Source organism: Bidens hawaiensis, unplaced genomic scaffold, assembly GCF_021521415.1.
Source record: "Bidens hawaiensis isolate Kalapana, Puna unplaced genomic scaffold, B.hawaiensis_p1.1 tig00001035_1, whole genome shotgun sequence".
Taxonomy (NCBI): domain Eukaryota; kingdom Viridiplantae; phylum Streptophyta; class Magnoliopsida; order Asterales; family Asteraceae; genus Bidens; species Bidens hawaiensis.
Window position 1 is genome coordinate 362,854 of NW_027491061.1, and position 11,116 is coordinate 373,969.

At 33.9% G+C, this 11,116-nt stretch overlaps 3 protein-coding genes across 3 annotated transcripts; 2 read left to right on the plus strand and 1 right to left on the minus strand.

The window, feature by feature from the left end:
• Positions 1–4,332: 4,332 nt before the first annotated feature.
• On the minus strand, positions 4,333–4,826 carry LOC143556347 (large ribosomal subunit protein eL27x-like). The gene has a single exon (XM_077045688.1). It carries the CDS (start codon positions 4,772–4,774, stop codon positions 4,367–4,369), a length of 408 nt encoding a protein of 135 aa, XP_076901803.1. The 5' UTR covers positions 4,775–4,826; the 3' UTR covers positions 4,333–4,366.
• A 2,101-nt stretch (positions 4,827–6,927) lies between these two features.
• LOC143556508 (protein FAR1-RELATED SEQUENCE 5-like) lies at positions 6,928–8,119 on the plus strand. The gene is made up of 2 exons (XM_077045809.1): positions 6,928–7,747; positions 7,849–8,119. The coding sequence occupies exons 1-2, from the start codon at positions 7,029–7,031 to the stop codon at positions 8,117–8,119; spliced, it is 990 nt and encodes a 329-aa protein (XP_076901924.1). The 5' UTR covers positions 6,928–7,028.
• A 360-nt stretch (positions 8,120–8,479) lies between these two features.
• On the plus strand, positions 8,480–9,678 carry LOC143556517 (protein FAR1-RELATED SEQUENCE 12-like). The gene is made up of 3 exons (XM_077045813.1): positions 8,480–8,621; positions 8,672–8,949; positions 9,079–9,678. Exons 1-3 carry the CDS (start codon positions 8,480–8,482, stop codon positions 9,676–9,678), a joined length of 1,020 nt encoding a protein of 339 aa, XP_076901928.1.
• Positions 9,679–11,116: the final 1,438 nt, after the last annotated feature.

Sequence of the window (11,116 nt, forward strand, 5' to 3'; positions counted from 1 at the left end):
GGAGGTCGACGGCCTCAGGCCTAGTCCCTCCATGGCCCTGTGAATTTTTTTTTATAACTGTATTTTTTTACTTGACCCACTAAACTACCTTTTATATGGTTGTCAAAGTGAAAATAAAAAAGAAAGAATAAAGGTTTCAAAGAAAAATGAATTTTCCGGTGACCTTACATGGTTCTCCGTAATGAAGTTTAAAAGATGGTGTATTGCTAAGAAAAAAGAAATAAACAAGAAGCTAGATAAAGAATTTTAAAATAAATATAGATATAGGCTAATAAAAGCTTAAAAGGCTAGTAAAAAAAAGAAAGGCCGAGATGGTGAAGTCCTATTTTACTATTTTGTAGTAATTTTAATTGTTGTTTTATTATTATTTAACTTTTTAAACTTTTCTTTTTTTACTTTTTTTCTAGACAGTTAATTTTTTTTCTACCCGTTTCTAGACAGTTAGACTAAAATCTACATCATAAGCTTTTTTTTATTTGATTAACACTCGAATATATTTTTTAGTCTATAATTTTTTATAAAAAAAACTTATCACACTCTTAACATCTTATTTTAATTGCTTAAAACTTTTTAGAATTCAGGTTTTTATTTTTGTAGTTTTACCATCACTTTTAAATACACAATATTAAAAAATGGGGGGGAGAAACTTTTTTTAGAGGCCTAGTTCCATTCTCATCCCAAGTCTTGGATTTTTTAGGCATTTTCAGAGACGGCCCTGACCTTGAAAACCATTCTCAGGTTGTGGAATCATTGCAAGAAGTTTGTGCATTCAATTTCTCTTGGAACATGATATACCGAAGAGATTGCTTGGAGTTGACAAGAGTAAGTGCGTTTGACTTCTAAAAAAACTAGATTTAAAAGTTTAGCATGTACAATATGACACTTCTTTAATGGAGATCTTTAAGTTTAGTTGTAAATACTAGTAAAAAGACTAAGGTCCATATTTCGCCATGCCCAGTTATTGGCCAAACTCTATCCGCGGGATAGGGCTATTTAGGCAGGTAATGTTTGCCATTTGCATCACATATACAACTCCAAGAACTTATGGGATTGTTTGGGACAACTGTATATTCCGTTTTAGCACGTTTAGTCTCATCAATGTCTACTATCCTCTGTGATTAGCTAGAGAATTTTTATAATTTATCGATTTAAACCATGTATTCACGACTAATGAATTCTAATAATTTTAAAACATCATTAATGAGGTTTCCAAACTCTACACACCTAATAACCTATAATCATTTAAGTTAAACATCCACTAAATACCCATATACATGACATCTTGATTTAAACACAGAGTTGAAGCCAACGAGTTTCAAATATTCTTTTTTAGGGTTATTATGTTTTGTTAATCATGTTTCTTATTTGGTTTCCGATAATGATTTTATAACACTTCAATTAATACATCTGACCCTCATTTTGATAAATTTACTAGAATTTGATCCAATTTCATAAATTAAAAACCGGGAGTCAGCGGTTTGTTTGCAGTTGGTTAAAACCCACTTATAAATGTCAAACCTGCTAAACAAAGCAAGCAGATTTGCTTTAGTTTCAACATCAACAGTTTATGAACACCCCTATACCATGATTTTTTATATGCTGATTGAAAATAGACTTCACAATCAGACCAAACCAAACACTCGTCTAAACCAGACGGAAACAAGTCTAAAACAGCTAGAAATGGACTAACTCAGCAGTCAGCACCAAATGCAACTTGCGTCTAGGCACCAGATGCACACTTTGCACCCTGCGCCTTTTAACCACCTAGCGTACTCCCCTACTCTTTATATCTGAGCGAGTCTTGTAGATTGGTGTAATAGGTGTTTCAATGTACTATTTCAGTTTTTTGTTTTGTGCATTGCAGAAATGAGAACTAATGTTTGATTTCAAAAAGCTTCATTTGCAGATCAAACCCAAGGAACACACTTATTATAAAAAGAGTAACTTAATTATTATGATGTTTTAACTAGCACAGAAAGGAGTGATTCATATGTTATGTCGATATTAAATGCAGAAACTACTAATGAGAGTTATCCCCGATTTCAATGTTTTTTTATGAATGCAACCTTCCTCAAGTTATGCACTTCATGAAAATTAGATCAATAGCGTAGGATATCGGGTACTAAATTGTTTCCAGCGCTCTTTATTTTCCTACATACTGTGTTAGCGGTACCAAGTTCTTTTGTTTCTAAGCTCTTACAGAGGCCTAACTTATATGAATTTTATGAGTGAGGACAGTAAATTAGCATCCTAAATAACGTAAAACAGGCACCGACAACCGCACCAGTTCCACTGTGGGACTTTGCTACAACACGCCCATGTTATGCAAGCAGGAGCGACATCCACATCTCCACTCCGGTTACCTTGCTATCATAAGCTTCAGTGCTTCACCATATACATACAGATTGAAGGTGGGGCTCGTAATGCATTAGCTAGTTCTATGCATCATTTAATTAATCCCATTAATTTACTATGTCTTATTTCATCGTGTAGATAGTGGATTAGTTCTTTCAGTCGTTAGTTAAATCAATGACTCAGACGGATATGATCTTACAAGTCTATATATAGGAACTATGCAAAACATCAAAAGTATGATGAAGCATACGCATCCTACTCTCCTGATTTCTTTCTGTTTCTCTACTTGGTTGAGTAGACAACAACTGGTATAAAAAGGTAGAGAAATAGATAGAAATCAAAAGCATTATAGGAATTCAATTAACATTCATCATACTTTTAAAAATCTACCAAGCTACCAATACAGACTTACAAAAAAAGGACCAACCAAGGCAGAGGTAACTAATCAACGAGTTAGAAAACCGACCCACTAGCTAAAAGATGAAATATAACATAGCTAAATAACAAGAACTAAATGACGCGTAAATCAAAAACACATTGCAAGACACACATTCAACTTCATATGCACGACAGAAAGTCATTACAACAAGACCACTGGAGTAAAGATAACACACATCAGCTAGTTATAATCTAGTTAAACAGTATCTATAAAAAAACAACTCCATTTCAAAATCAAAGAGCAGCAACACTTTGCATAATGTGGTAGGCAACAAATACTTATAAACGCAATATTCATCTCACACAAATCAACAACCAAATCAATTCTTCTAAATCCAAACAAACATCAATTCTCCCATCAGTGTTGTAGCAATTGTCAGCTGCTACAGAGATTATTCAGGATTAATCATCGCCTAGTCGGGATTTTTACAACCATCTCTCCGCTTTAAATTATCATGCAACATAAAATTCTAATCTAAATCAAAGCAAGTAAACACGCATAAATTCATATAAACTACCATCAAAAGCACATAATCCAAACATAAACCCATAAAAACTACCAATTTTCCAATCACTCGGTCAGTGTTTTGTAGTAGTTGCTAGTTGCTAATGCTAGCTAAGCAGTTAATGCAGAAAAATATCAGATATTGGTAATTTTAGAATCATGTATATATATCGCATTTTAACACTAATAATTCAGTATACTATCCTACCATTAACAGATTAAACTTTCGCAACTCGCAAAGCATTAACAATCGTAACAAGTAAAAACTGATATAAGACTTATATAATATCATAGAACACTAAAAAATGATAGATAAAACTTAAAGCACTGATATTAGGAATATCAGTCATATATCGGTCAAATACCAATATCGACAATATTATCGGTACCGATATTTTGACCGGTGATACCACTACATAGGTTGATAGACAGGCAAGGCACCAACGATAGATTAATTAAATAAAATCAACATTTAAGTAGTAAACAATTTTACAACATGACTCAAATTATAGTTATTAAGCAATATCAAAAGCAAATAAAAAGGCATAACAAATCCATAAAAAACTTAATATAATCCAAACAATTAATCCTTCAAAACACATTCAAAGTTTTCAACACAAAACTCAAAACTATCATCATCGTCATCGTCATCGTCATCGTCAGTATATCCCACCAATAGCAAAGCTATAGTAGGGTCTGAGGAGGGTAAGATGTAGACAGCCTTACCTCTACCCCATAGGGATAGAGAGGCTGCTTCCGGTGAGTCACTCGGCTCGATAGTAGTTTTGCATCAAGCCTTGGACATAAGACACATAACACTCAACCATCGGGACACCGACCGATTGGTGCGTGTACCCTTGTCTTTCGGCTATCAACGCCACCACATGATGCCTTATTAACCTTCCGCCACTTTTAACTTTATTTTCACGATATTGGTAAAATAACGTCAAAATTAGTGCAATTTCGCTTTTGCCCACCCGAGGGTTCACACATATATACATTATACGCGTGCACCGCAAGTAGGGCGTAAATAACAATAATAATAACGGAAATAACAGCCTCATCTCTTCAGAACCGGAGCTTAGATAAAAACCACCGGTTCTTCCCAGTCTTAAACCGCTCCTCAAACCTAGCCTTCGTCTCCTTACACGCGGTAACCTTCTTATCTCTCGACTGCAACGCGTCAACCGTCACAACGTCCTTCAGATCCACATCCAGCGTGTACCTAGTCGGCATGATGTGGTTATAGTTCACCAGCTTAATAAACGCCTTCACGCGAGACTTTTTGGCCGTCTTCTTTGCTGAATCCTTACGGATTACTTTCTTCGGGTATTTGGAGATTCCGGCTACCAAGCAGTGGCCGTACGGACGGTCGCGAGTGCCGTCGTCGAATTGCTTCACGATGACGGCTTTACGGCCGGCGAAACGGCCGCCGAGAACGACTACGGCTTTGTTTGGTTTTAGAAACTTCACCATTGTTGGTTGGTTTGATTACAGCCGCCGGTGGTAGCAAGAAGTTAGGGTTTTTGGGAAATGGTTAAGGGTTTGGTTTTATAGTGAAGGATCGTGAGAATTACGAAATTGCCATTAGGTTTTTACATAGAGTTTTATGTTTATGCCCCCTTTGGTTTGTGATATTGCAGATGAGTCCCTTGGGGTTATAAGTTGTTCAAATATAAGTTCTCTTAATAACCGTATAAAGAGTTACATATGTATAAAAGTTGGTCACACACTTGTAATTCTATCGTGGTAATTTTGTATAATGAATTTGATATTTACCGATTTGGGCCAAGCCTTTTTTCCACATATGTAAGGTTTGTTTCAAATATTAAATTACCTTATATGTAGGTTAGAAGGGTAGAGGTGGAAAAAAAAACCAAAATCTAGAACCGGACCCGAAAAACATATTCGAAACCGGTTTTTTATACACGGGTTTTTAGTATCCGACCCTACTCATAGGGTACGGATAGGTATGTATTTCAGGTACAAACCCCGGCATCGGATCCGATTTATACCCGGTAATACTCGAAACCGGAATCGGGCCCGATTTATACACGGTAATTCTCGAAACCGGAACCGGGTTTTTTCGATACCTGAAACCAAGATTTTCAAATACCCGATTTATACCCGAAAATACCCCTAAAGATTATAACCCCTTAAAGTCCAATCTTTAAACGAAAAAAAGCCGAAAACAAGGTTTTTCCGATACCCGAAAATAGGGTATTCAAGTACCCGATTTTAGAATAACCGGTTCTATACCTGACTCAAACCCGATGCATAAGGTATGGTTTTTAGAGACGATACTCTGACCCGAACCAGGTATTGCCAATATCCTGTCATACCCGAACTTGGTTCCATACGCACATGAGAGAAAAATTACAATGTTTTCAGACCTGGCCCAGACGTCGACCAAAACGCCTTACCGGGTCAAAGGTCGGACCGACTAGGGAGGGCGAACCGGTGTTTGACCCGGATGATGTCATAAATAATTTAAATATATATATGGTAGGGTTAACGTAAAAAACAATAGTTTTGTGAGAAGTATAAGAATAGATGTAGACCCCTGGATCTAGGATCTAGTGGTTGAGATTGATAGTTTTTAAAAGTTGTATAGTTTCCTATTTACATGGTATAGTGTCATATTTTGGTGGTTTACTTTATTTTAAAGTCCTCTCACACTTCTCACAAAACTATTGTTTTTTATTTGAACCCTTTTCTATATCTGCATATATATATATATATAGATAGATAAAGGATCCAATACAAAAATTGGCTATCGTACATTACGTACGCGAGGCTTCCTATCGTTGATTTCCAATTTCATTAATTTGATCGCGTAAGTTAACAGAAGGGTGTTTTTGTCTTTTTACATTACTTTTAAAAGATAATCGCGCCTGTATAATAAACGGTTTTTGCATATACCCTGTTTTATTGAATTTTATCGTTGTATCCTAAAACTGCTTAACAATTGGCGAGTTGTTGTTCGATTAGCATTGACGGTGTTCGTTGATTTTTAGCGTCATGTATTATGATCATCAAAGTAAGAAATTGTAGGTTTAATTCTAATCAATTGTTATTTATTTAGCTGTATACTGTAGGTTTAATTGACGGATAAATTAATTTTTTTGATTTTTAGGTTTTTTTTCTGTTGAATTTTTATGATCGATAGTGTGTTTAATAGTTTTGTGAACTAATTGTGATTCAGTTAGACTTCAAATTATGTGTTTTAATAGCAAATCGTGGATAGGATTGTCGATTTTCTATTTAGAACGTGTTAGAACGTATAATTGGACTTCAAATTTGAGGATTCATGTTAATTGAGGATCATTAAAGAAAATTGGACTAGCAAATCGTGGATAATTGGACTTCAAATTTAACTAGTTAGTATCGTTAAAGAAAATAAGCAGCGAGAATCATAAAGTTAATTGAGGATTCATGTGGAAGAACAACTTTGCATTAATTATAATCGAAAGAAATTGAACGTGTTAGAACGTATAATTGGTTAGTAATTGTGATTCGGTTAGAACATATTATAACGTATTAGAACGTATTAATTTATTTTTTATGTTTGATTATATTTTAAATTATATTTATTTACTATGTATTTTCTAAACTGTAATTAGTTGTTTTTTAGGCGATTTTTTTTACTTAAATTGCTTTTTGTTTATCAGATCCTTCACCAGATGTTGTTATACCGCAAGTTAATGCATCTTGTAAACCTGTAAAAGGAATGATTTTTGAATCTGTTGATCATGCATATGATTTCTATTGTGAATATGCAAAGAAAGCTGGTTTTTGTGTTCGTAAAGGAAGTTCATATATGAATGACGGTTTATTAAAGTCTAAATATTTTACTTGTTCCAAAGAAGGTCGTAAACCTGCAAACAGTTATGATTCTATGGCTGAAAAATATGGTTCCAATAGACCGTATTATAAAAGAAGGAAGAGACCAACAATTCGGTGTGGTTGTCGAGCTCAAATTTTTCTAAAATATGATAACGGTTTGAGGTTTGAAATAAATGATTTTGTCGAAGGACATAATCATGAACTGGTGGATGCAAAAGATATGCATTTTGTTCGATCAAATAGGAAGTTGACTCATGTACAACAAGATATTATATATGAGTTGTCAACATTGAATTTGGGCCCTGTTAAGGCGTTTAATATTATGAGGACAAAGTATGGAAGATTTGAGGAAGTTGGGGCTACAAAAGACGATTGTAAGAATTTCAAACAAATTTTAACTTGTTATATTGGGGAGTATGATGCGGAAATGGTTGTACAAAGATTAAGTGGGAAGAAAAACTGTTGTGATGGTTATTCGTTTGAGCATACTGTTAATTCTAATGGTGAATTAGATCGTTTATTTTGGGCGGATGAAATTTCAAAGAAAAATTATTTGGCTTTTGGAGATATTATATCATTTGATGCAACATTTAAGACCAACAAGTATGTCAATTTAATACATTTTTTTTTTAATTTTTTATTTTTTTATTTTTTTTACATATTTTCTTTTAATTTGTTTTTTCTAATAATTTTGTTTTTTACAGGTACAATATGGTTTTTGTACCATTTACTGCCATTGATAATCACTGTCGTAATGTTACAGTTGGTGCTGCGTTATTATCATCTGAATCTATTGAATCTTATTCATGGCTTTTGAAAGTTTTTCTTGATTCTTTTGGTATTGCCCCAAAGGTGGTTGTTACTGATCAAGATCCAGCAATGAAGCAAGCAATCTCATTAGTTTTACCAAACTCGAGACATCGGTTATGTATGTGGCACATTATGAAAAAACTTACTGATAAGGTAACTTTTTAATGTATTCAATGTACTATAAAAAATATGCAGCTATCAAATAATGATGAATACTAATATGTTTAGACATTCTAATACGTTCTGAAACATATGCAAATGTGTTAGAACGTTTTAGGACGTATAAACATATTACTGTTTTAGTATATTTAGGTCATATTTTGTATTAGTGTTAGAACGTTTGTGAACGTGTATAACAAACTAGCATGCATCAGTGTGTTTTATGTGTGTATTTTTTAACGTATAAAAACATATTTTTTGTTACATCAGGTTGGTGCCACCCTTTTGTAACAATGAAGAATTTAAACGTAAAATATGTGACATTGTTTGGACGGATGCAAATTCTCAATCTGAATTCGAAATGCAATGGGAACTTATAATGAAGAATATGATCTTGAAACAAATAAATGGTTATGTGACATGTTTGAAATGAGATACGATTGGATTCCTGCTTATTACATGGATGAGCCGTTGTCTAGTCTTTTGAGAACTACATCGAGATCAGAAAGTGAAAATCATTTTTTTTTTGTCAAGTTTCTAACTCACAGTTATCACTAGTTGAGTTCTTTAGACATTTTGATCATTGTATGGAGATACAAAGGCACAATGGTAGGAAAAATGATCATGATACAAGGTACACACATTCAGATCCGGTTAGCGAAAACCCTTTTGAGAAGAAAGCAGAACTGATGTATACAAAGGCTATTTTTAATGATTTCCAAGATGAAATGTATCATATTAGGAACGGTGTAGCATGTTTGAAATCAACTGCAGAAGAAGATTTTGTGAGGTTTTCAGTATTTGACTTTAATGCATATGTTCCAGGCAGTTTGGAGGTATGAATTAGTTATAGATTCTATTTTTTTCCTCCTGAACGTTTTAGAACGTATTAAAACATTTTTTAAAGTTTATTTGATTTTTTGACAGAATGTTTTAAAGTATTTTAATATATTTTTGTGTGTCAGGTTTTGTTTAAGAAGGAAGGTGAAGAAGGAATTGATTCGACTATTTCATGCAGATGCAAAAGATTTGAACATTACGGGTTATTGTGTCGTCACAGCCTTTATATTTTAAGTTTGTTTAGAGTTACAAGATTTCCAAAGAAATACATGGTTGATCGTTGGAAGAGAGATGCTGGTGTTAATCCTAGAACTGCTCCAATTTCAACTTTTGGTAATGACAAAAATTTAAAACTCAAAGAGATCTCAAGGAAAATAACATTGGCTGGTGAGTATCTCATAAATAGCTATGCAACTGATGTTGATGAACTTACTAAAGTCAGGGATCAAATGAACATTATGATCAAACAAGCCGATGAGACAAGATACAAAAGAACTCATTTATCAAAAAGGGATAGGTTTGCTGCTATTCTAGGGTATGATCAACCATCAGAGGTGACTGTCCGTGTGCCTAGTGGTATTAAGAATAAGGGTTGCGGGTCACATAAACGGATTAAACCTCAGAGAGAGATTGCTATAAGTCGGTCTGGGAAGAAATATAGGGAATGCAAAGTTTGTCAAAAACATGGTCATAACAGTCGAACTTGTCCTGAACTACAAGAATAATAGTTTTTAGTGTTATTGTTTTGTTTATATTTTTTCTGTTTTTATACTTTTGATGTTTCATATTTTCATGGAACGTGCAAGTTTGTGCTACTGGAAAGTATAAGAACGTGTAAATAAACTGATACTAAATAGATTTTTATATTAAATCCAGTTGAAAAAGGAGGTTACAAAAGAGGATCATATCGAACCTATTCACAAACTTATTTTATTCTACCACACCATCACCACACCACACCATCACCACATCACACCACCACACCAGCAGTCACCAGGAAACCCTAGTTGTTGTCGAGGATCTCTTCGGCCCCTTCACGCTTTTCTCTTTTATTCATTGTCACCTTGTGAGCTGTTCTCTCTAGCACATCTTGAAGCTGACCATAGTATGAAGCTTGCTTTTCCAGGAGGTTATCGCCTGTGTCTTGAATGTGCTATCTGGTTGCTTCAGAACTTCTTTGTGAAGAGCATCGGTTTTTGTTGCTTCATCTGTCACACACCTCTTTGTATCTTCGACTACTCGTAGCCGATTGCAGTCTTTTTCAAGCTCCAAGTTGATTCTTGATCGGAAAATGCTTTTAACAGTAACATTTCCAGAATCCATTTTCTTTTTTCAAATTTTTGTTGTGTGTTTGTGGGATGCGTTTGTTCTCTTTTTTGTAGACTTTTTTGATTTTTTGGTTGGTGAATGAAGTTATTACAATTTTTACTTAATTTATTGAACTGAGTATAATTATATCTAGGCATCATAACATATTAGTAAGCATGATTGCATTGCCAATTTTTTCAAAGTGAGTAGTTGAACGTATTAATGAAATGTGTAATTTGTTTTTTCTTTGTGTTTTAATTGGTTGGAGATTTAACATAGTTCATAATTAAACTAAAATCTGATGATAATTTTTTAATTACATGCAGTTGTCACTTCAGTAGTGTTATTATTGAGCCAATATTTTTTATGCTTTTGGTATAGAACGTATGAGAACATTTTTGTCATATATTTAATTACATGTAGTGGTTATGTATTGAAACGTGTAATTGTCTTTATAGTTTCATAGGTGTCAGATATTTTAAATTCTTAAATAACAAACGATTCACTTTTTCTCAATAATTTATTGTCACTGTAGTTATTTTTTGTCTTCATCTATCTTTATTTTATCTATTTAATTAAAACCACATCTTTCATCTCACCACACAAAACTCAGTACAACAAGATATGGATTCCTCATCTTCATCGTCTTCTTCATCAGCTAAGGATCTGTTGTTGAAACAGATTCAAGCTCAAATCCATGAGGATACAAAGAATCGGGCTGCTTTACAACATCAGTTTATCATCACCGCTGGTGTCAACATGGATATGAGGGATGAAATAGCAAAGTTGCTAGCAAACATGCCTGGTAGTACTATTAACTATTTGTGTGCTTTGTTTTTGATTGACACAGGTAAA